General features: G+C 38.6%; 2 protein-coding genes across 2 annotated transcripts in view; both read right to left on the reverse strand.

Moving 5' to 3' along the window:
• Nucleotides 1-10,245: 10,245 nt before the first annotated feature.
• Nucleotides 10,246-12,846, reverse strand: TICAM2 (TIR domain containing adaptor molecule 2). Its single transcript, XM_055298633.2, has one exon. It carries the CDS (start codon nt 12,844-12,846, stop codon nt 12,139-12,141), a length of 708 nt encoding a protein of 235 aa, XP_055154608.1. The 3' UTR covers nt 10,246-12,138.
• Nucleotides 10,246-26,677, reverse strand: part of TMED7 (transmembrane p24 trafficking protein 7) — a 44,795-nt gene continuing 28,363 nt past the window's right edge. The window contains exon 4 of the mRNA XM_055298636.2: nt 10,246-12,905. Coding sequence (XP_055154611.1) covers nt 12,905 — 1 coding nt within the window. The 3' untranslated portion in view covers nt 10,246-12,904. The remainder of the gene's footprint in view (nt 12,906-26,677) is intronic.

The following is a 26,677-nucleotide window of genomic DNA, read 5'->3' on the forward strand; positions in this document are numbered from 1 at the left end:
AAAACCTCTGGAAGGAGCTAGTTTGTAGAGGTCCCTTACAAATAATAGAAAAAAAAACAATTTTCTTGATTTAAACCTGTAGTTTGAGTAGGTAGCTGGAAGCAACATTTCTAATTAGATTTGGAAACTGCTTAAATGCAGGTTCCTGTTATTTGCTAATAAAAGCATTTCTAATTATTCACCTCAGAGTAAAAATGACTCAGAACTCACTCTATCTGAAGAGAAATAGAAGTGTGTTAAACTAACTAAAGAAGTGATTTCCCCAGAACAATTCTTCCTCAAGACAGAAAGGGAATTACCGCTGTTAGGGTGGAGCCAAGATGGCCGAATAGGAACAGCTCCGGTCTACAGCTCCCAGTCTGAGAGACACAGAAGACGGGTGATTTCTGCATTTCCATCTGAGGTACTGGGTTCATCTCACTAGGGAGTGTCAAACACTGGGTGCAGGACAGTCGGTGAAGCGCACTGTGCGCGAGCCGAAGCAGGGCAAGGCATTGCCTCATTCAGGAAGCACAAGGGGTCAGGGAGTTCCCTTTCCTAGTCAAAGAAAGGGGTAACAGACGGCACCTGGAAAATCGGGTCAGTCCCACCCTAATTCTGAGCTTTTCCAACGGGCTTGGAAAACGGCACACCAGGAGATTGTGTCCCGCACCTGGCTCGGAGGGTCCTATGCCCACGGAGTCTTGCTGATTGCTAGCACAGCAGTCCAAGATCAAACCGCAAGGCGGCAGCAAGGCTAGGGGAGGGGTGCCCGCCATTGCCCAGGCTTGCTTAGGTAAACAAAGCAGCCAGGAAGCTCGAACTAGGTGGAGCCTAACACAGCTCAAGGAGGCCTGCCTGCCTCTGTAGGCTCCACCTCTGGGGGCAGGGCACAGACAAACAAAAAGTTAGCAGGAACCTCTGCAGACTTAAATGTCCCTCTCTGACAGCTTTGAAGAGAGTAGCAGTTCTCCCAGCACACAGCTGGAGATCTCAGAACGGGCAGACTGCCTCCTAAAGTGGGTCCCTGGCCCCCGAGCAGCCTAACTGGGAGGCACCCCCAGTAGGGACAGACTGACACCTCACTTGGCCAGGTACTCCTCTGAGACAAAACTTCCAGAGGAACTATCAGACAGCTGAATTTGCAGTCTCATGAAAATCCGCTGTTCTGAAGCCACTGCTGCTGACACCCAGCCAAACAAGGTCTGGAGTGGACCTCTAGCAAACTCCAACAGACCTGCAGCTGAGGGTCCTGTCTGGTAGAAGGAAAACTAACAAACAGAAAGGACATCCACACCAAAAACCCATCTGTACATCACCATCATCAAAGACCAAAAGTAGATAAAACCACAAACATGGGGAAAAAACAGAGCAGAAAAACTGGAAACTCTAAAAAGCAGAGCACCTCTCCTCCTCCAAAGGAACGCAGTTCCTCACCAGCAACGGAACAAAGCTGGACAGAGAATGACTTTGACGAGTTGAGAGAAGAAGGCTTCAGACGATGAAACTACTCCAAGCTACGGGAGGAAATTCAAAACAATGGCAAAGAAGTTTAAAACTTTGAAAAAGAAAATAGACGAATGGATAACTAGAATAACCAATGAAGAGAAAGGCTTAAAGGAGCTGATGGAGCTGAAAGCCAAGTTTCGAGAACTACACGAAGATTGCAGAAGCCTCGGTAGCCAATGCGATCAACTGGAAGAAAGGGTATCAGTGATGGAAGATGAAATGAATGAAATGAAGCGAGAAGGTAAGTTTGGAGAAAAAAGAATAAAAAGAAATGAACAAAGCCTCCAAGAAATATGGGACTATGTGAAAAGATCAAACCTACATCTGATTGGTGTACCTGAAAGTGACGGGGAGAATGGAACCAAGTTGGAAAACACTCTGCAAGATATTATCCAGGAGAACTTCCCCAATCTAGCAAGGCAGGCCAACATTCAGATTCAGGAAATACAGAGAACGCCACAAAGATACTCCTCGAGAAGAGCAACTCCAAGACACATAATTGTCAGATTCACCAAAGTTGAAATGAAGGAAAAAATGTTAAAGGTGGCCAGCGAGAAAGGTCAGGTTACCCACAAAGGGAAGCCCATCAGACTAACAGCTGATCTCTCGGCAGAAACTCTACAAGCCAGAACAGAGTGGGGGCTGATATTCAACATTCTTAAAGAAAAGAATTTTCAACGCAGAATTTCATATCCAGCCAAACTAAGCTTCATAAGTGAAGGAGAAATAAAATACTTTACAGACAAGCAAATGCTGAGTGATTTTGTCACCACCAGGCCTGCCCTAAAAGAGCTCCCGAAGGAAGCACTAAACATGGAAAGGAACAATCGGTACCAGCCACTGCAAAAACATGCCAAATTGTAAAGACCATCGAGGCTAGGAAGAAACTGCACCAACTAACAAGCAAAATAACCAACTAACATCATAATGACAGGATCAAATTCACACATAACAATATTAACTTTAAATGTAAATGGGCTAAATGCTCCAATTAAAAGACACAGACTGAAAAATTGGATAAGGAGTCAAGACCCAACAGTGTGCTGTATTCAGGAAACCCATCTCACGTGCAGAGACACACATAGACTCAAAATAAAGGGATGGAGGAAGATCTATCAAGCAAGTGGAAAACAAAAAAAGGCAGGGGTTGCAATCCTAGTCTCTGATAAAATAGACTTTGAACCAACAAAGATCAAAAGAGACAAAGAAGGCCATCACATAATGGTAAATGGATCAATTCAACAAGAAGAGCTAACTATCCTAAATATATATGCACCCAACACAGGAGCACCCAGATTCATAAAGCAAGTCCTGAGTGACCTATAAAGAGACTTAAACCCCCACACAATAACAATGGGAGATTTTAACACCCCACTGTCAACATTAGACAGATCAACGAGACAGAAAGTTAACAAGGATATCCAGGAATTGAACTCAGCTCTGCACAAAGTGGACCTAAGAGACATCTACAGAACTCTCCACCCCAGATCAACAGAATATACATTTTTTCAGCACCACATCACACCTATTCCAAAATTGACCACATAGTTGGAAGTAAAGCTCTCCTCAGCAAATGTAAAAGAACAGAAATTATAACAACCTGTCTCTCAGACCACAGTGCAATCAAACTAGAACTCAGGATTAAGAAACTCACTCAAAACCGCTCAACTACATGGAAACTGAATAACCTGCTCCTGAATGACTACTGGGTACATAATGAAATGAAGGCAGAAATAAAGATGTTCTTTGAAACCAACGAGAACAAAGACACAACATACCAGAATCTCTGGGACACATTCAAAGCAGTGTGTAGAGGGAAATTTATAGCACTAAATGCCCACAAGAGAAAGCAGGAAAGATCAAAAATTGACACCCTAATGCCACAATTAAAAGAACTAGAAAAGCAAGAGCAAACACATTCAAAAGCTAGCAGAAGGCTAGAAATAACTAAAATCAGAGCAGAACTGAAGGAAATAGAGACACAAAAAACCCTTCAAAAAATTAATGAATCCAGGAGCTGGTTTTTTGAAAAGATCAACAAAATTGATAGACCGCTAGCAAGACTAATAAAGAAGAAAAGAGAGAAGAATCAAATAGATGCAATAAAAAATGAAAAAGGGGATATCACCACCAATCCCACAGAAATACAATCTACCATCAGAGAATACTACACACACCTCTATGCAAATAAACTAGAAAATCCAGAAGAAATGGATAAATTCCTCGACAAATACACTCTCCCAAGACTAAACCAGGAAGAAGTTGAATCTCTGAATAGACCAATAACAGGTTCTGAAATTGCGGCAATAATCAATAGCTTACCAATCAAAAAGAGTCCAAGACCTGATGGATTCACAGCCAAATTCTACCAGAGGTACAAGGAGGAACTGGTACCATTCCTTCTGAAACTATTCCAATCGACAGAAGAAGAGGGAATCCTCCCTAACACATTTTATGAGGACAGCATCGTCCTGATACCAAAGCCTGGCAGAGACACAACCAAAAAAGAGAATTTCAGACCAATATCCTGGATGAACATTAATGCAAAAATCCTCAATAAAATACTGGCAAACCGAATCCAGCAGCACATCAAAAAGCTTATTCACCACGATCAAGTGGGCTTCATCCCTGGGATGCAAGGCTGGTTCAACATACACAAATCAATAAATGTAATCCAGCATATAAACAGAACCAAAGACAAAAACCACATGATTATCTCAATAGATGCAGAAAAGGCCTTTGACAAAATTCAGCAACCCTTCATGCTAAAGACTCTCAATAAATTAGGTATTGATGGGATGTATCTCAAAATAATAAGAGCTATCTATGACAAACCCACAGCCAATATCATACTGAATGGGCAAAAACTGGAAGCATTCCCTCTGAAAACTGGCACAAGACAGGGATGCCCTCTCTCACCACTCCTATTCAACATAGTGCTGGAAGTTCTGGCCAGGGCAATCAGGCAGGAGAAGGAAATAAAGGGTATTCAATTAGGAAAAGAGGAAGTCAAATTGTTCCTGTTTGCAGATGACATGATTGTATATCTAGAAAACCCCATTGTCTCAGCCCAAAACCTCCTTAAGCTGATTAGCAAATTCAGCAAAGTCTCAGGATACAAAATCAATGTACAAAAATCACAAGCATTCTTGTACACCAATCACAGACAAACAGAGAGCCAAATCATGAGTGAACTCCCATTCACAATGGCTTCAAAGACAATAAAATACCTAGGAACCCAACTTACAAGGGATGTGAAGGACCTCTTCAAGGAGAACTACAAACCACTGCTCAATGAAATAAAAGAGGATACAAACAAATGGAAGAACATTCCATGCTCATGGGTTGGAAGAATCAATATCATGAAAATGGCCATACTGCCCAAGGTAATTCATAGATTCAATGCCATCCCCATCAAGCTACCAATGACTTTCTTCACAGAATTGGAAAAAACTACTTTAAAGTTCATATGGAACCAAAAAAGAGCCCACATCACCAAGTCAATCCTAAGCCAAAAGAACAAAGCTGGAGGCATCACGCTACCTGACTTCAAACAATACTACAAGGCTACAGTAACCAAAACAGCATGGTACTGGTACCACAACAGAGACATAGATCAATGGAACAGAACAGAGCCCTCAGAAATAATGCCGCATATCTACAACTATCTGATCTTTGACAAACCTGACAAAAACAAGCAATGGGGAAAGGATTCCCTATTTAATAAATGGTGCTGGGAAAACTGGCTAGCCATATGTAGAAAGCTGAAACTGGATCCCTTCCTTACACCTTATACAAAAATTAATTCAAGATGGATTAAAGACTTACATGTTAGACCTAAAACCATAAAAACCCTAGAAGAAAACCTAGGCAATACCATTCAGGACATAGGCATGGGCAGGGACTTCATGTCTTAAACACCAAAAGCAATGGCAACAAAAGCCAAAATTGACAAATGGGACCTCATTAAACTAAAGAGCTTCTGCACAGCAAAAGAAACTACCATCAGAGTGACCAGGCAACCTACAGAATGGGAGAAAATTTTCACAACCTACTCATCTGACAAAGGGCTAATATCCAGAATCTACAATGAACTCGAACAAATTTACAAGAAAAAAACAAACAACCCCATCAAAAAGTGGGTGAAGGACATGAACAGACACTTCTCAAAAGAAGACATTTATGAAGCCAAAAAACACATGCAAAAATGCTTATCATCACTGGCCATCAGAGAAAAGCAAATCAAAACCACAATGAGATACCATCTCACACTAGTTAGAATGGCCATCATTAAAAAGTCAGGAAACAACAGGTGCTGGAGAGGATGTGGAGAAATAGGAACACTTTTACACTGTTGGTGGGACTGTAAACTAGTTCAACCATTGTGGAAGTCAGTGTGGCGATTCCTCAGGGATCTAGAACTAGAAATACCATTTGACCCAGCCATCCCATTACTGGGTATATACCCAAAGGACTATAAATCATGCTGCTATAAAGACACATGCACACATATGTTTACTGCGGCACTATTCACAATGGCAAAGAGTTGGAACCAACCCAAATGTCCAACAACGATAGAGTGGATTAAGAAAATGTGGCACATATATGCCATGGAATACTATGCAGCCATAAAAAATGATGAGTTCATGTCCTTTGTAGGGACAGGGATGAAACTGGAAACCATCATTCTCAGTAAACTATCGCAAGGACAAAAAACCAAACACTGCATGTTCTCACTCATAGGTGGGAATTGAACAATGAGAACTCATGGACACAGGAAGGGGAACATCACACTCTGCGGACTGTTGTGGGGTGGGGGGAGGGGGGAGGGACAGCATTTGGAGATATACCTAATGCTAAATGACGAGTTAATAGGTGCAGCAAACCAACGTGGCACATGGATACATTTGTAACAAACCTGCACGTTGTGCACATGTACCCTAAAACCTAAAGTATAATAATAACAATAATAATAATAAAAGACAGAAAAGAAGACAGCTGTGAAGGAGTATAGATGTTGGAGTAAACAGTTGTGAGAGCAGGTTCATTAGCAAAGGAGAAGAGAGAGCAACTGTCTTTCTTTTTTTTGACAAGGTAATTCATTGAGCTTTTTTTTTTTTTTTTTTTTTTTTTGAGATGGAGTCTCACTGTATCGCCCAGGCTGGAGTGCAGTGGCCAGATCTTGGCTCACTGCAACTTCTGCTGCCCGGGTTCAAGCAATTCTCTTGCCTCAGCCTCCTGAGTATCTGGGATTACAAGCACCTGCCACTGTGCCCGACTAATTTTTGTATTTTTAGTAGAGACGGGGTTTCACCATCTTGGCCAGACTGGTCTTGAACTGCTGACCTCGTGATCCACCCACCTTGGCCTCCCAAAGTGCTGGGATTACAGGCATGAGCCACCACACCCAGCCTCCTTGAGCTTTTAATCAAATAATTTTCATGCTCTGAGTTATTAATTAAAGGCACTTTCAAGTACTACTTACCTCAATCCAAACTTAATAAGTTAATTGACAAGAGTATTGCCACATATGACATATATATATATATATATATAAGAAAGTTGTCCTTATCCAGCCGTTAAGTGTTCAAAATCTAATAAATTTTTCTACTTGGAATCTCATAAGAAATATCAGGTCCATGGACAACAACATCAGTTCTCTTGTCCTTTCCTTCTAGTCAATGGCTTAAGGATATCAACTTCCAGATGCTGTGGTTTCATTTCATCAAGTGCCTGACAACTTTCTGAAATTTCCTCTTTGCCCTTCAGACCATCCACAGGCATGGAGGGTACAGTCACTTTCTGTGACAGCTTAGCAGATGACCTAAAACCAGACGGTGTAAGACTGAGAAGAGAAGGAAAGTCACAGAGGCAGCGCAGATTGCTCAGGGCAAACACACGGAATCCCACCTTACCAGCAATGCAGCCATGGCAACAGCTTCTCACTAGCCCTGGGGCCAGCCCCACCACACTCATGGATCAATGGGCTTTCTCTACAGCTGGGAATAGCCTGACTCCACAGCATGGCATGTGGTTTCTTTACCTGCACTGAGGTTTTTTACCTGCAAAATGTACAGATAAAGGACCTGAGATCATTTGCCTGGACTGAAATGATTCTCCTGAATTAGATACTAATATTGAGCCACTCTACACCCTTTGGACACTTGGGTCCCAACTCAGATTTCCTTTGCAACAAGACTGTGAAAACCACTTTGATCTCTTTCTTGCAGGGTCCTTTGCTGGGCAGACAGATGACTCAGTGAAATCTAGCCCATGTATTTGTTACTGGAGAGGAAGTGATTAAGCTTTCCAGGCTGGAACAACATCCACCATCGGGAACTAGGATTGGGTCTTAGGAATGAGCTGTTGCAAATGAGAGGGCCCAGGGAAGTTATTTCTGTGACTAGTGGTGTTACCTTCTATGCAGTGAGGTGGTTTTGACAACCAGTGCATTAGGTCCTGCAAAATTGAAGGATGAGGGGCTGAAGTGGAAAACATCCCTGACTTGTGCTGGAAAGGGTTAACCCCAGCAAACAGCTTGTTGAATTCAAGGCAGAACTTAAGTTAGTCAGGAAAGAAAGGAGCAGAGTAGACTAGTGATACTCTTACTCCCTTCTCCACCCAACCCAAGGGGAACAGTGTAACTAAACTCATACAGCCTATTCCCAAAGGAGGCAAAATTATCCGGGAGTTGCTAAGCCCCAGAAAAGAGCTAAACTAAATGGATTACACCCCCTGCCCTCCAAAATCAAATGAACACAAAGTTGATCCACCATTTTTGAGTGTAAGGAGCAACAAAACTTCACTGAAGGCATCCAGGTCTGAGCCTGGCTCATTCTTCCTCCTAACTGGCTTCAAAGCTGGCACTCCTAGACTCCATTTTCCTGCTTTTCTAGTTTATGGCCCAGCTTTCTACTTGTTAGAATCATGGCGCCATGCTCTTGCATCCTTCATGCCACCATCTTCCTCCGCACTCATACTTATCATTAACAGCTCACACATCTCTTGCTGATCCAGGGGGCTCCTCTGCTTTTCAGTGCCTGACTGGGGGCTGTACTGCACATGGGAACAAGGCCTGGCATCTTCCTTTGTCTTTGTTTAAAATCTATTCCCTACAAGTTGCGAGGTTTCCAAGGATAGGATTGTGGGTATGTAAAAATGCATACGTGTGCTGCCCGCCAACCCATGCTGCATATTGAATGTGTGTAGGCAACAAAAAATAGTTCTAGTAGCATAGATATGGTAGCTATATGTGAGGCACTAGCTCATTAAATCCTCAAAATGACCTTTCAGGGAGGTATTTATGATCTTTATTTTTAGATGAGGACATTAAGACTCAAAAAAGTTAGATGTCTTGCTTAAGAACATCACTTATAGAGGACAGAGGTGGAATTCAAATCCAGGTAGTCTGACTCAGAAATGGTGTTGGAAGATGTTGAGATGCAGGGTGGCTAGGAGGTGTCCACTCAGGGTAGGGGTAGGGAGAATTTTGAAATAATAGAACCAGCTGGGAGACAGATGGCTCTTTATTATTACTGGGTATGAACAATTTTCAATAATGCAGTGATGAATTTTTTTTCCATATGGGTGGACCACTCCTATTGTCTTAATAGGCTGGACACCGTCATGTCTGTATACGGTGTTGGACACTGGAGCAGCCAGGCTACACCTTGGAAGGGAGCTCAACTGAAACACTGATAATGGAAGAGCAAAAAGATAGAAAGAACCTGGGTTTGTTTTTTTTAACCTTTTCTTTTTTTTTAATTACAAGTTGAGCATCTCTAATATGAAAATCCAAAATCCAAAACACTTCTGGTCCCAAGCATTTTGGATAAGGGATAATCAACATGCATTGTGGTAAAATATATATAACATAAATCTATCATTTTAGCCATATTTAAGTGTACAATTCAGTGATAATAAGTAAATTTCGCAATGTTGTGTGTCATCACCATTACCCATTTCCAGAACGTTTTCAACACCCCAAACAGAAACTGTGTACCCATTAAACAATAATAGCTCCATATTCCTCCCTGCTCTCAGCCCCTGGTAACCTCTATTCTTTCTGTCTCTGTGAATTTACCTCATATAAGTGGAATCATATAATATTTGTCCTTTTGTATCTGGCTTATTTTACTTAGCATAATGTTTTCAAGGTTTACCCATGTTATAGTATGTATCAGAATTTCATTCCTTTTTAGAACTGAATAATATTTCAGTATATGACTGGGATTTTAATGACATATTTCAGCCCCTGTACCTTGGCAGACCTCTTGTTAAGTCAGATATTTTTTTCTTACGGTTTAGGCCATGTGGTGTGGGGTTTTCCTAACTGATACATGAGGTTCAACTAGGGTTCTCCCCTGTAAAGCTCCAGGGTGGGCAATAAGGCCCACAGAGTACTCAAAATGAAAGCTCCCCAGCATAGTACAAAATTTCCCATATTTCCTGATATGTGTATGTACCTAGAAATGTGTGTGTGTACACCCACATATGTACACAACACACAGACACATAACGAAGCCCACACCTTTACCTGTTTTCATCCTCAGTTTAGCTATTTTGTTACAATTGATAATTTCAACATATATAATAATTCAGCACTTAACATTTTTCTTCATCATAAAAAAAATATGGAACTCCAAATTGGGTGAGACATTGTGTCTGGTGCTCTATGAAGTACAAATTGATGCTTCATTTCAAAACACTCTTCCACAATCTTCATTGGATTTGAAAATAAACAAGTTTAGTCAAAAGTAAAGAATAAAAAGATTTATTTTAAAAATACTGTTGAGCATCAATTGCCCCAAGTTTGGCAGGCATGAAGAGTGGGCAGTTCAAGTTTTATTCGTATATAAAATTGGCTTTACAGGAAGCATTATGGCAAAAAAAGAATACTTATTATGAAAACTGAAAAAGAGAAGTGAGTAGTAAGCTACTATCAGAATGTTACAGCTAAGAAAATGTCACTATGCAATGAAAACCATCTCCTCCTCTAATAAGTACTAATAGAATAGGAGGCTTGACTTACTTGCATGCTCCTCATAGAACGTTTTGGTTCATGGCTACGAAGAGGTAACTGCAAAAAGATGTGTGCAGATCCCAGGACTGGTAGGGGATATACAAGTGGGGATAAGAAGAAAGAAATTAAGCAAAATGTCTTTACTCAAGGATCTCTATAAAAATTTATTTTTAAGAAAGCCTGAGTAAGCATGTATATTTTTTTCCTGTGACTTTAAGCGTAATGACAGCATTAAAAATAAATTACGCTGTCAATATACAAAATATATCTTTTCATTATAAGCGTATATAAAGCCTTCTGCAACTATTATATATCACTTTATTAATCCAAACTTTTTTGCATGTTCCCTTTTGTGGTCCCTAGTTTGTCACATCCTCATAGAGGACAAAGGCCTTTAGAGATCCATCAATTCAACCCTTTCATTGCACAGATAAAGGAGGGTAAATAGTTTGCCCACAGTTACATTCATCCTCAGTGGCAGAAATTGGAATAGAACCAGATCTCATGATCCTGCAGAGGGCTTTTCTCATTACATGACATGACCCATTCTCCACCCCATCCCTGATCTCAAGTGGACGATGCTCCCTCAATCTCAGATGGGCAGAAGGGCTGTGGAAGAAAGAAACAAGCCTGTTTGGGGCCTCTCTGGCTTGTTAGGAGCATGGGGCTCTAGAACAGGAGGTAATAAAATACATCTCCTTCTATCCAAAGTCTTTACAAATAACCTATTACATGCACACATGCACACAGTCAGGCTACTTTGAAGACCTAAATGAGAAATACTTCCTGAGAAGAGAATTTTGTGTGAGGGAAACTTTTAAAGCTTCCATAAGAGGTTTTTGATTTAAAAAGTGAGTATGTGGCCACTCACACAGTTATACGCCTTTTAGAAGCTCTGCAAATAAAGCCGTAGTTACAGATGATGACTAATATGAAGAGCTTTAAGCCCCGGGGGACGTCTGAACACCACTCCACGAAGTCCCTAACTACCACACTATCAAATGGGCTGTGACTTGGTGGTGGGAAATGCCTCCGAATATGCAGATTTCAGCAGAAAATATATTTGACTGGGTTCTTTTAAAAAGTTCCACCATTCTCACATCTATTTCTGATTTTATATGCATCAACACTCAACATGCTAAATGTTCTATTCTGGCAATTCATATTTCTGGGTGATAGTACCCAAATGCTTATTGCAACATCCATGAGAGGTGCCTCAGGAGGAAGTGTGATGAGATCTCCTGGGGCCATTTTTTTCTGTGTCCTTTGAGATCAAAATTCAGAGAATAAAAGCGTTGTCACACTTTTAAAAATGTCTGTCATACAAGTTTTTGTTCAAGGTTCAATACGAGGATATGGATTGAGAATTCCTTTTTCATATCCATGAACTAGGAAAATTGTGAAAGAAAAGTCCTTGAAACTCTGACAATGTCAAGTTTACTGAAACATCAAAAACTACCACAATTTTATAGATTGTCCTGCAGAAATTTATCTTTCTTGTGCTCCACAGGTTTCTTTAAGGCGAAGACTCTCTTTTATTTAAACATTTCCTAGAAACTGCTTTCTCAAGTGAAGATTAATCATTTGGTTTACAAAACAGGAGCCAGCCACATATTACATGTTTCATCTCAGGCAATAAATTGTCTTTGTACCATATTTCTTGTCTCTTTCCATATAGTTTGTTGTGTCTTATACACAGACTCCTGAAAAATTCTTTCTACTTGTGTAGGAAAGCCACGACTTTCTTCCTCTAAGGCATTGATGGTTTGGAGGACAAAGGGAGTCCTTTCTCGGGGAAGGGGATTGTTCAGGGGCCGCATGGGTATAACAGAGTTGTATTTATGCTGCCTGTTAACAGAGTTCATTAGGGACGTATAGAACTGGAAATTACACCAGGTATCTCTTAAAAAGTTTTCAGTCAGTAATAAGATTGTCCATGCAGACCCATTTACAGCATCATCTAAATTCTGTAAATGCTGTCTGCCACATGGCATCTCAGCAAAGATTATTCCGGGTTTGATACCAAAGTCATCTTGCAGCAGATTCTGGACTCTGAGGGCTTCATCTGTGTCATCTTCTGCATGCAATATCACAAATTTGAGGAACACCTCTTCTTCAGCTTCTTCTTCAAGCATCTCTTCCACGCCCTGAGCTCCCTCCTGCTTTCCTGTTGGCCCCTCTGTTGTATTGCTGTGCTCAGCAACATTATACAAGGATAGATCTTCAGACTTCTTGGAATCTGACTCATGATATCCTGGACTTGTATCCACACTGTGCCTTTTACCCCAAGAGAGAGAAAGAGGGCAGGAATTTATTTTAGACTTCCCGATACCCATTATAAATATCCAAGGCAGAAGAGGAAAACTTTATGTATTTCTCAGCATTTCTTTTCAATCTAAAAGAAGTAACAAAATAGAAGAATATTATAAATTTAATCAAAACATTAAAAATGGAAACTTTCATTCAACCTGAAAAGCTCAAAAAGATTATAATAGATCCAAATACATAAATGACAAACAGATAATTGGGAAGCTAAACTACTAATCTTTTGTGAGCTTCACAAGGGCTATCACAGGCAGCAAAGGGAACATTAAATAAAGGGTCCAGTTTAATACAATAGGAGACATTCGGAAAATGTAAATGGTGTTATATTAGCACTACAAACCTCCATACTGAAATAAACTACATTGGTATTTTCGTGATAGGTACCATACCACTTTATCTTTTTATGCAGTTTAAATCTAATTTCTCCATTATCAAACTACCATGTAGACTAGAAACAGGAAAATATAAAGAAACTGAATATTCAAATGTTAAGCATAAATATATTTCTGTGTCAAGCACAAACAAAATAGAACACAAATATCCTAACGATGACTGGCAGCATCTCTACCGACAGCATAAACAGAAGATCTGAAATGTCAAGTGAAATGATGTCCAGGATTCACTGGTTCAGAGCTTTTTTTGTTTGTCTGGAGTCAGGCATTGTGGTGATGTTGAATCTAATGGAGAATAAATTATAATAAGAGTGTGTGAAAAGTAAGAAATATCTTTTTCAATGAATCCTGTAACTACTGAAGAAAATATATTTATTCACCTAGGGAAAAATTAACATCTCAGTTTGGAAATGAACTCTAGAAACAAAGACTTGAGACTTTCTCCAGTGAAATCAACAAAGAATGATTATAGTCTAGACTCATTTTTGTTTTTGTTATTTTTTTATTCATTTATTTATTTATTTCTTGAGATAAGGTCTGTCTCTGTTGCCCAGGATGGAGTGCAGTGGTGTGATCTCAACTCATTGCAACCTCTGCCTCTCAGGCTCAAGCCATACTCCCACCTCAGCTTCTGGAGTAGCTGGGACTACAGGTATATGCCACCACACCTGGCTAATTTTTTGTTTGTTTGTTTGTTTGTTTTTTTGGTAGAGATGGGGTTTCATATGTTGCCCAGGCTGGTCTCGAACTCCTGGGCTCAAGCAATCCTCCTGCCTCAGCCTCTCAAAGCTCTGGGATTACAGGTATGAGCTACCGTGTCTGGCCTAGACTCATTCTTTTATTTAAAAAAATTCTAAATTCAAAGTGGAAGAACTAGATCAACTGTGAAAGAAAAGTATACCATGTGAATCTAATTTAAATAACTCTGCAGAAAATGTTGGCAATATTCCTAATAAAATCCCCCAAACAGGCAGTTTCAAGGGGGAATTCTTTTACTAAAAGACAGAACATTTAGAATATATAAATACAGATTTCATATTTTCAAATGTGAGCCACAGGCTATACTCCAGAGCATTTTTACTTATTCTTTATGCGCAAAGGCCAGACCTCAAGAAGAAATTATGACATTCGTAACAACATAAGTAACATGGCTACATATGCCTAAATAATTCAGGTTTAGAAGAAACTGTTCAACAAAAGTTGTGAAAACTGTCATGGGAACAAAAACCAAGGAAAAAAAGATAGAGACTTTCATTCAATGTATGTGAGTAAAAATGTTTGCAGCTGCCTCTGACTAGTGAGGAAACTGCTGACCACTCCCTATCATTCACTCTGTGCTTTAGGTTCTCGCTCCATGGTACATTGTGCTAGTTACCAAGAGCTATTCTAAGGCATAATAACTCTAAAATGTGACATATATCCATCCAAAATAATAAAACCAAATTAATTTGGACTCTCTTCATTGATTAGGATTCACTGCTGACTTTTGTTACTGCATTATAAAATAAGGGTTTTGCTATGCAAAGTTGCAGAAAGAAGTTTCCCCTGAATGAGAAAACAATTGTTAAACCATCCAGAGGCATCTATTTTCTGTCAATTAAAATGATCTACACTTATCACTGAATTCAACACCATTATCTTAGTCACTAGCTGGTACAGACAAGTGCTTTGAAGGAATATAACAGCTATTTATAAAGAACATGAAAAACTTCTACAGTAAGATAGTGTGTCAAGGCAGATCACAAAATCTTTTAAAATAAAAACAAAGAATTACAACTTCGACGTATTTTTCTTAAATACCAGTTAGCAAAAAAGAGCAAAAGACTTCAGAAATCTATGATGTGTTCCAACTTCCAAGCAGTGTCACCCACCTAATCAGACTGAGAGAAAAAAGCTAGTGGCAATGTCTATAAAACTTTACTATAACCTTCTAATCTGGAGGGAGGGAGTAAGGAGACTGCCAAGGGAACAAGCTGTGGAGAGTTGTGCTGTTCCCACTACCACTGTGACTCAGACATGGAGAGATGGTCAGGATTCATTACTGCACTGTGGTTCCCAGGGTTGGGAGGAAGTGAGAGGACAGGACTGTGCTTCACTGTGGGCCAATTAATTCCATCAATAAAAAGGGCTCTATTGGAAAAAAGGAAAGGCATGGCGTGCTGAAGGAAATCTGGGGAAGGTTGGCCAAAGGAATCCTGGAAAGCCTCCTTTAAAGTCCTCCTCCTCCATCAGAACAATGAACACCAGGCTTAAAAAATTTAGGTTTCACTTCCTTGCTTCAGCGAAATGGAAGGAGAGTGTGGGTGCCACTTGGGAGATGCATGTGAGACCACTGTTCATAAAAATTAAAATGTGTATGTATATACATTTTCATTTACTTTTTAAAAAAAAAGGTGGTGTGTCTCCATCCATCCTGTTACTTATTCCCATGGTCTCCTGCTGGTGACCACTTTTATCAGTTTCTCCTGCATCTTTCCACTGTTTCTCTATGAATGTATATTCTTATTTTTCTTTCCTTTTTTCAAAAATGTCCCAAAATTCAAAATAAGAATATTTTGAAAGAATATTCTTGTTATTCTTTCCTTTTCAAAAAAAGTATCATTATTCATATGTATACATGACATATAAATCCCAAACAGCAGTGGATAAATATTAGTATACATTGCTTTTTCCCTTTATATCTTCAGAACTTTCCATAACAGCGCATAGAGAACCTCCTCTTATTTACGACTATATAATCATGCAGCATGTGGCTATCCCATAATCATTCCCTCTTCTTGGATATGTGAGTTGTTTCCAGTCTACTATTAGGACAAACTATGCTGCAATGGATAATTCTGTATAAAAAGCATTTCGTATGTGTGTAAGTTTATCTATAGAACAATTCCCCCAATGGGATTTCCATTTGTAACAGTGATTCATTTGGTCAAATTGTTCTCCGCAGGGCTGAGCCTTTTTAAAAAAAACTTATAACTTGATAGAATGACACCTCAACTCTATCCCTTGCCCCAGAAAAGACATAAGAGAAAAACTACCAATTACTGTTGACCAAAGCCCAACAGAGTGAATAATATCCATCCCCTCAGGCAACAGAAATGTGAAGAAACATAATCAATCCAAATGGTGCCCTTAAACTAAAGTTCTGAAGGGAAGATCAATAGGTCTGAGATAAGAAGGAAGGAGAGTCCAGAATTTATCCACTTCATATCTATGCAGAAGAGGACCACAGTAGAATTCTCTGTATTAAACAGAAGAGGAATGAAAAAAACAACATGGCAAATATGCTATGGTGAATATGTAAAATATTACAGGAAATATAAAAGAATACAAAGAAGAATCATAGGGTACAAAAACAGATTTAAAATTCCATTTCATGAAGACTATGCACTCTGGAATCAGACTGCCTGAGTGTAAATCCCCTTCCTGCTATAAAATAACTGTGATTTTGTACAACTTAATCAATATATTTGTGCTTTGATTTCATCATCTGTAAAATAATTATAGTCCCTATCCTTAGGGGTTTTATGAAGATCAAAATGACTTAGGATGGTGCTGGGCACATAGTAAGTACTCAATAAACGTTAGCAGCTATTATTGCTATTAAATACATAACAAAGAAGCTAACACATTTATACAACAAATGTTTATATTTTAGGATGGTGCTACTCAAAGCATAGTCCATGAACAAGATGCCAGTCTCTGAACTCTTTACTAGTCAATGAGGAGATAAGCAGATTGTGCCAGCATGTAAATCAACTACATCAGTAAGTATGCTGTTTAGTCCAACTGACATTTTTTTCCTAGCAAGACACTCTCAAAGCAGGAAGCAGCATGGTTTACATTCTGGTGCATGCTTCTTAGATTATCATGGACAAGCACTTTGAGTAACCTTGCTCTAGGAGGTACTAAAAAGAATATGTAATCAATGAAACAAAAATAGCAAAGATGAGATAAATTAACAGAATTAGATAAAAAGGGAGGCTGTAAACAAATCAAGGATCCAAACACTATAAGGAAAAAATAGAAACCGCAAAGGGGTGCCGTGGGCCTGGAGGGAGCCAAGGGGTAGCCTAGAAGGAGATAAACGAGAGGAGAAGCCAGGGGAGGATTTTGAGCAGAGGAGTGACATGATCTGACTAGTTTTCACAGGATCACTTTGGTTGCTGCATTGAGAATAGAAGGCAGGAAGGGAAGAGGGGAAGCAGGAACACTAGTTAGGAGTCTGTTGCAGAAACCCAATAGTAAAATGATGATGACTTGAACCAGGATGGTAGTAGTAAAAGTGGTGAGAAGTGGCTAAATTTGGGGCATATTTTGAAAGTAGAACTGAGAAGATTTGCTGATGACGTTGACTAGGCATTGAATATAGACTCTGGAGTGTAGGAGAAAGGTCCAGCGGGGAGATGCATATTTGGCCTTTATCTTTGTATAGATTGTATTTGAAAAAGACAATATGAGATCATTAAAGACTATACAGGATTTTAAGGAGGTGAGTATAGACAGAAAAAGAAAGGCTGAGCCCTATGGCACTCCAACATTATGAAGGTGGAGTTATTGTTGTCATTGTCATTAAGATTAACTATTCCTACAGTGATTTTTTATTTGTGTTATGTTACAAATGATTTTTGGATAGTTGATGATCTGTCTTTAGGCTAGATTTATGGCAATTCGTTAGTCACTTCTACCCCTTACTGCTACGACAACATGCAATTCATAAACCATTAATGAAACCATTAATAAAGGTAGAGTGCTGGGAAAAAAAAACAGAACAGAAAGAACTAGCAAAGAAGGCAGAAAAGGACTAGTCAGGAAGGTTGATGGGTTGATGGAAAACCAGAAGAGAGTGGTACCCCAGCTGCTAAGGAAAGAAAACAATTCAAGAGAAAGACAGTGCTTAACCGACTTCAAATGCTTATGACTGGTCAAGTAGGGTGACTGATGAATGTAGCAATATTAAAATTTTAACATATTTAAAGTAATTTCACCTAGGACTGAATCCTTCAGCCTTGGAGAGCCTTTTTCATTCATATCTGAACAGCACCATCTTGTGGCAAATACATGTAAAATCAAGATTCCTGTGTTCAATTAATAATAAATTGTTAATAAATGTTTGTTATTAATAAATATTTTGTTGGAAACTCACTCTGCAGCAAAACATGCTAGGTTTTAGAGATGTGAAGCCAGGATAATTAAACAAGACAATTAGGACTCACTGCACAGGTGCTTTATTCAGAATATCAGGTGCCATGAAAGCACTCAGGAGGGCCATCTGCAGCAGGGGACGCTTCACACTTGCAAGACAAAGACAGGTGGACATTTTCTAGGCAGTGGAAGCAGCACTTGAAAAAACACTGAGGTACCAGAAGGCAAAGACTGTATGTTAGAATCATTTTGCACCGGACATTTATGGCTCAAGTCCATGAAGGAGGAGGCAGAAGAGGAAGGGAAAGAAGCAAGAGCAGGGGAAAGGTAAAGTAGATTAAAAGAGGTTCCTTATAAGGAACCTAAGGTATTTTGCTGAGGACTTTGGCTTTCATCATGCTGGCAGACAGATAGCCCCTGGTAGGTGTTAAATGTGAGTGATCTGATTTGACTTGATGCAGATTAAAATAGTCCTAAAATTGTTGATGATGAATATTACAGATGATATGGTGACCTATGGGACTTTGAGTTGTACCTTTTAGAGAGAAGGTGAGTGCACTTTTGTTTATATGAAGGAGAGTTGTATTCTATTGGAAGATGGCATACCATTATAGCTATTGCTGTTGTCTGGAAGTTTAGGTTTGTAAAGAAACTAGGCTACAGGACTGGAAGATGCTAGACTGGGAGAACAATTAGCTAAGAGGCTGCTACAATAGTGTCGGTGAGAAAGCAGAGCCCCAAACAGATGAAGTGATAGTGGAGACAAAGATATGTAGGAGGTAATGGGGATGGCAGAGAGGGAAGAGTCAGGGATGCCTCCCAAGCTTATGCCTTATGTAACTTGGTGGGTGGTGGTGCCACTCACTGAGAAAAGCAATATAATCACCCCATGAAGTGGGTTGGGGGTGACCAAGAAATCCAGTCTGGGACCTATGGAGCTTCGGTGCCCATGGCTTCCAAGAGTGGTCCAGTAGGCACTTGGACATGTAGGTCTGGGGCATAAAAGAGCATCTTAGATTGGGGATACAAGTTATTTGCTTGCTTAAATCATGTGAGTAACTGAGAATAGGTAGTGAAAAGAGAGGAGAGAGAGCTAAAGACAGAACAAATGACTGAAGAGCATATGCAGGGTGAGGGGCCCATAACGGAACAGGAGTGGCCCAGGAGCAGCATGAAAATCAGACACAGAATGGCATCTGAAAGCCAAGGGAGGAGAGGGCTTCAGCAGTAGTCAGCACCCATGGCTGCCAGGAGTCAGCATCCACTGCATTTAGCATCTTGACATTCAGAGGAAAAGGTTGGCTGAGAGGGAAAGGAGAGGCCAATACTCACAACTAAATGCAGGGTCAGGACAGGTTTTCATTAAGAGAAGAGATACTTGGAATGCTTACGAACTGAAGGGAATTTGCTAGTAAAGAGGGTGAAATATATGGTGGAAGTTTCTTAGAATTAAGGTCTTCTGCTCTTGGTCACTTGGTAAGCTCTGTCTCTCCACCACCACTCCTTTTCTGAAAAAGAATAGGCCACTTAACTCTTGAGTGTGCTGGGTCACAGGATAATGTCTGTGATGAATATTACAGAAGATACACTGACCTATGGGACTTCAGGCTGTACCTTTTAGAAAGAAGGTGAGTCCACTTCTGTTTATATGAAGGAGAGTTGCATTATATTGGGAGATAGCATGCCATTATAGCTATTGCTGTTGTCTAGAAGTTTAGGTTTGAAAAGAAGAGTGTCCATGATGTTAATTAGCCAAAGGGGTGTTCTGTAGATCTGCTGCAGTATCTACTAAAGAAATGTTTATCCAAAACTTATTCCTGTCTCTTTACTGTATCTTCCTGTACTTTCTGTACCACAAGTACTAAAAACTTTTACCTCCCAGACTCCCTTGATGCTAGGTTTCTTAAATGTAATTTAAGTTCAGCATCAGATGCACTTACACGTCTGAGTTAAATATGCAAGGAGGTAGAACATGAAGCACCTGTTTTGCTGGCTAAGATTCTGGTAGAGTTGGCGTAATTAAGGAGCTGGCTGCTTCCTGATTTGGCAGGAGGCTTCTGAGTGTGCCAAAAGCCCCAGGCCAGTAGACAAGTCTGTTATGTGGCTTTGAGACATGTTTCTAGAAACCCAACCTAGAGTGCAGTTCTTCAACTTTCCCAATGATACCGTCCATCTTGTAATATCTCATAAAACATACCTTTCTACTTAAACTAACTAGAGTAGATTCTGTTGTCCACAACCAAACTGTGATTGATACAACATCCAAAACACACTCTATCACCTGCTTCTGTAAATACATTTTTATTGGAAGGCAGACATGTCCCTCCATTGATGTATTTGTCTGTGGCTTATTTCATACTACAAAGGCAGAGTTGAGTATTGCAACAGAAACCATATAGCCCATAAAGCCTACAATATTTACTCCTTGGCCCTTCACAGAAAAAGTTTGCTGATCCCTCAACTACAGCATGGGAGTGTGCCAAGCTCTGTCGAGCTGTCAGGACACAGTAGAACAGATTCATGCCAGCCAGATGAGAAACACGTAGACTATTCTTAGACTTCTTAGACACTGGAAATATTAAAAAAATCCCAACTAGGGTAATAAGTATTTTCAGGAACAGAACGAGTAGAATTTGAATTCATCTTGATCTTAGATTGAAATAACATTCTTGAGAATCAGCTGTCATTTGTTTTTTTGCATTTGGGGGACTGCAGAGAATCAATAAGGATGGCAAAGGCCCAGCCTAAATAAAAGGATGATCAAATATCAAATATTACCTATTGGCATTTTTTTACAGTTAGAGTAAGCCAGTACCTATACTTTTCATTCTTAGCTATTAGAACTTGCATTAGAAAGGTTAGAGTTATGGGATCTATCAAAGCATAGCACTCTGAATCTTTCCTTCATGGCACTAATCACAATTAATTATTTATGAATATAGTTATCTGCTTAGTTTCTCATCTTTCTGTCTAGACTGCAATCTCGATCAGAACAACGATCAACTTGTCTTATTCATCACTATATCCCCAGAGCCTAGCATATAGTTAGCATTCAAGAAATGCTTTGTGAATGAATAAATTAATCAGCTCCAAAGATATGACAGAATTCTGTAGCTTTAGAGAGATAGCCAAACAGATAGCTTTTGATCATCCCTATTATATAACTCATTGACTCAACCAGAATAGAAAGTAACCAAACCAAATATATTTTGTTAGATTTTAAAAATGATCACTTATACTACATTTTTAAAAAAATTATGTGAATATAGGGTCTGGCACAGTTCTCCATGCCTGTAATCCCAGTACTTTGAGAAGCCGAGGTGGGAGGATCAATTATGGCCAGGAGTTTGAGACCAGCCTGGGCAACAAAGCAAGACCCCATGACCTCAAAAAACATTTAATGAATAAATTTAAAAAGCATGAGGATCACTTGAGTGCAGGAGTTTGGGGCTTCAGTGAGCCATGATTGCACCACTGCACTCTAGTCTAGGCAACAGAGCAAGGCACTGTCTCAAAAAAGTTACGTGAATATAAATATGACATATGCATTACACATAATATGGAAAACAGAAAAGATTACAAAGTAGACAAAAGGACCATTATCTATCAAGAAATGAAGTATGAAACCTTTCCATAGTGCTTCCCATACCTGCATTCAGAAATTTCTGTACAAGTTGGTTGTCTTATTGACAGAAAGTAATATTAATGTACCTTTTCTAAATTGAAAGGAAATCCTTTCAGGGGATACATTGTATTAAAAACTCAAGTTCACTTTCTTTATTACCCATCCATATCTTATCTATTAGCTACAGATGTATACAGATGTCTGAGCTGCTGACAATCAGTTTTCTTTAAGATTTTTCAGGTTCTTCTGTTTGTACTTTTGCTCTCCTGCTTTTACTTGCATGTCATACTTATTTAATATCTTTCCCTTTAGAACTATCATCTTATCTTTCTTTCTCTTCCAAAGATATAGGCTACAAAGGACAGAGGAAATAACTTCTATGAAAAGTTATTTAACTCTCTATTGTGGCTTTAAAGTCACTAAAGGCATTTCCCAAGATCCATTTAACTATATCATCACGTCTCTGTCTCTCTCATCTCCTCCTTCTTAGTCTCCTTTACTAAATGCTCTTTCTTGGCCTATTTCTCAAATATCAAAATGTGGCTATTTGCAGCTTCCACATCTAGTACTGGTGGAATACGTAACTTGGATCAATGCTACTGCTGAGGATAACTAGAAAAGCTAGACAAAATAGAAAAAAAAATAGGCTTGAAGCATCAGAGAACTAATGACATAGTGAAGAATTAATTACAGAACCCAAATCCAGAAGACAGAAATCTAGAGACAACTCTCCCCCTAGAGTATTTTTCAGTTTCAGAAGAGGAAAGCTAGTGCTGTGCTTTTTGACTGCCCCTCATGGTTAATGAGACAAAAGTGTGATTCCACTCATGTGCTTTGGGTTGAGACCCTGCAGGCTACACCTCGGTGTAAGAGTGATCTAAAAACAGACCGATCCTCCCAGGAATGGAAGCATTCTTTTTAATAACCCCCATCGCTGAAATCAGATTAAAGTGATCACAGATTGTTACTGCTGCCAGGAACCTGGCACAAGCAAAAATTAAATCCTCTCTGGAAGAAGACAAGAAAGCCAGCAAACGCAGATGACAATAGAAATAAATCTATGTGGATTTCAAACTTTTATTAATAACTATGATTGCACAAGAGGAGGAAAGATTGAGAATTTTGTCAGATAACTGCAAACTTTAAAAAAAGTCATGACAGGTAAGAAAAAAATCTAAAATTGAAAAATATAATAGTTGAAATTAAGCATTGAATGGGTGGATTTATCATTAGATTAGATCAGCAGAAGAAGGAACTCATGAACTAGAAAATAAGCTTGAAAAAAAATCCTTCAGAATAAAGGAGAGGAACAAATAAAGAATGTAAAATGCAAGAAAGCAGGTAAAAGCTATACAGGACAACTATACAAGTAGAAGGTATAACAAATGTGTAAATTGGAGTCCCAGATGAAAAGAGAGAGAATTAAAGCAAAGCAGTAATTTAAGAGATAATGTGAAGACTTTGCAATATTGAAGAAAGACATCAGATCACACATTTTTAAAAGTCCTATGAACTTCAAGGAAAAATAAAAAGAAAACCACATCTAGCTTCAACACAGTAAAACTGCTAAGAGCCAATAGCACAGAAAAAAGTCTTAAAAACAGCAAGAGAAAATAGATTACCTTAAAAGATGCAACAATAAGAATGTTTCTCAGGAGAAACAATGATAGCTTTAATGTGCTGAAAGAAAAATAGCTGCTAATCTAGAGTCATATACACAGTGAAACAAAGCACAAATAACCAGTCTCAGAAATGAAAATGGGATCTCAGTGATGATCTTTCAGACTGTAAAATGTAATAAAAAGATTATGACCAACCATATGTAAACAAAAGTGAAAACTGAGATGAAATAAACACATTCCAAGAAATAGACAACTTCTCAAAATAGACACAGAAGAAATAACCTGAATTCAATTATCTTTTTTCTTCAACTTTTAACTTCAGAGGTACATTTACAGGATGTGCAGGATTACTACAGAGGTAAATGTGTGCCATGATGGTTTGCTGCACAGATCATCCCATCAACTAGGTATTAAGGCCAGCACCCACTAGCTATTCTTACTAATCCTCTCTCTCAATTATTATTAAAGATATAAATTCATAATTGGAAATCTCCCCAAAAAGAAAAATCCAGGTTCAAATGGTAGCCAAATATGTAAAGAAAAAAATAATAAAACTAGAAGATTAAAAAAGAGGGAACATTCCCCCAACTCATGTTTATGAGGCCAGCATAACCATGACACCAAGAACTGATGTGAATATTACAAAAAGGAAAATTATAGTTCAATCTAACTCATGATTATTACTTCAAAAATCACAAACAAAATGTTAGAAAAATGGATTCTTTTTTTAATATGTACATATATGTTTTATGTGTGTATATATAAATATGCTTATTACGAAAATTTTAAACATACACAAAGGGAAGACAATAACCCCATATAAATATCATTCAGTAAAAAAAAAAAAAAAGAAAAATGGATCCTTTTTAGAAAAAGGATAATACATCACAACCAAGTTGGGTTTATTTTAGGAATGCAAGGTTGATCTGACAGGTAAAAACTGATCGACGTGGCTGGGTGTGGTGGCTCACGCCTGTAATCCCAACACTTTGGGATGCCAAGGTGGGCAGATCATTTTGAGGCCAGTAGTTCAAGACCAGCCTGGCCAACATGGCAAAACCCCATCTCTACTAAAAATACAAAAATTAGCCAGGTGTGGTGCCGCATGCCTGTAATCCCAGCCACTCAGGTGGGTGAGGCAAGAGAATTGCTTGAACCCAGGAGGCAGAGGTTGCAGTGAGCCAAGATCCTGTCACTGCACTCCAGCCTGGGCGACAGAATGAGATTCTATCTCAAAAAAAAAAAAAAAAAATCAATGTAAGTAATCATATTGAAAATTAAAAATAAAAATCTTTTGATAAAATTCAACATCCATTCATTATAAAAACTCTTAGCAAACTGGAAATAAAAGGGTCTTCTATCATTCAAAAATTTTAAAAATTACCAAAACTACTAAAAGATAAGCAAGTTTAGCAAGAAAATGGATATAATAAGGTCAACATAAACAATTCGATTGTATTTTTGAATACCAATAACAAAGATAAAAGATAAAATTACAAAAAATCTTATTTTTCAATAGATCAAAAAATATCAAATAGTTGGGCATACATCTAACCAAAAAAGGGGCAAGATTTCCACACAGAAATATTAGTGAGATAAGATATAAAAGGAAAATACTAAATAAATGCACATATATATCATGTTTATTACTTGAAATATTCAATATAGTAAAGATGTCAATTCTCTCTAAATTGATATATAGATTCAATGCAATACCAATCAAAATCTCAACAAGACTTTTTTTAGTTGGGTTTTACTGGTTCAATTGCAGAATTTCTATGGAAATATAAAGAGTAAGAATAGTCAATACACTTGGAAGAATAAGACGGGAGGACTTGCTCTACTGGGCATCAATACTTACTATAAAGTTACAACAATGAAGACAATGTAATACAGCAAAATGTTAGACAAATTGCTAATGGAATGGGATAAGGAGCTCTGAAACAGATCTAAACATATATAGACACTTGATGTACAACAAAAGAGGTATTGCAGAGTAATGGGGAAAAGACAACCTTTGGGAAAAATGACTGTAGACCAGAAAATGGTTACATGGCTGATTTTTTATTTATTTATTCAACTATATACTTTGATCTATGCACTTTTGTGTTCTATGTTATTACTATATAAAAACAATTTTCAAAAATGTGAGTATCATGCTTGGTCCTTTTCTCTTCTGCCAGGATGCCCAGCCTTTCCAGCTCTGTAACTTCATCCATGCCTGAAATGTGTTTCCTCTGACTAAAATGACCTTTGTAACATTATCTACTTACTTTTTAAAAAATGATAAAATTAAAATATATTACAATACTTACAGTATGATCCCAATTCTGTGTTAAAATTGCACTGAATATGTGCATCTTTGCATATGCTTGCTTTAAACTGTGTGTATGTATACATACATATTCACATACACCCAAACACACATATGGTTGTGTGCTTTCCTATGCAATACAATTCATGAGAGCACTGTTTGTCTTAGATGTCTTTTTATAACTTTAAATAAATAAATGTAGGTAAGTATGTGTGTTTAAATACCAAATAGCAGAGTTATACATTTTTTGCTAGTAGATCAGTCAGCTTAGGAGACTAAGTTCTGTCATTGGCTCTCAGCCAAGAAATACAAAATTATTCAACTTACTAAGTTTTCCTCAGTCTGAATGGCAGCTTGACAAGGTGTTTATACTGTTTGCCAAAATGTTGTTTTCTAGCAAACAGTTTTCATGCATAACGACAACATAAAAGTGACAGTGGCTAGACCTGTTAGAAAAAAATATATGATAGATGTTTTGGCTAAAAGTACTTTCAGGAAATGACCACAGAAAAAGAGTATACAAATAGCAGGCAATTAGGAATTGGTGAAAATCCTTTGGCATTAAGAAGGCACCATAAATACCCTTGCAGCCTGGAAGGAGGACTGATTCATAATTGGATGAACTGAAATAAATGCTGGCTAAAGGCGTATCATGACTTTAGGAGTTTTTTTAGGAGACAAGCTCATCCCCATCTGAGATGATGGATACAGACTCAATTCAGTCTGTGACGTGTTTCCAAACAGCAC

Source organism: Symphalangus syndactylus, chromosome 11 (genome assembly GCF_028878055.3).
Source record: "Symphalangus syndactylus isolate Jambi chromosome 11, NHGRI_mSymSyn1-v2.1_pri, whole genome shotgun sequence".
NCBI classification, from domain to species: Eukaryota; Metazoa; Chordata; class Mammalia; order Primates; family Hylobatidae; genus Symphalangus; species Symphalangus syndactylus.

Excerpts from the sequence above, each read along its gene's own strand:
- TICAM2 (XM_055298633.2), bottom strand. The coding sequence starts at position 12,846 with ATGGGTATCGGGAAGTCTAAAATAAATTCCTGCCCTCTTTCTCTCTCT.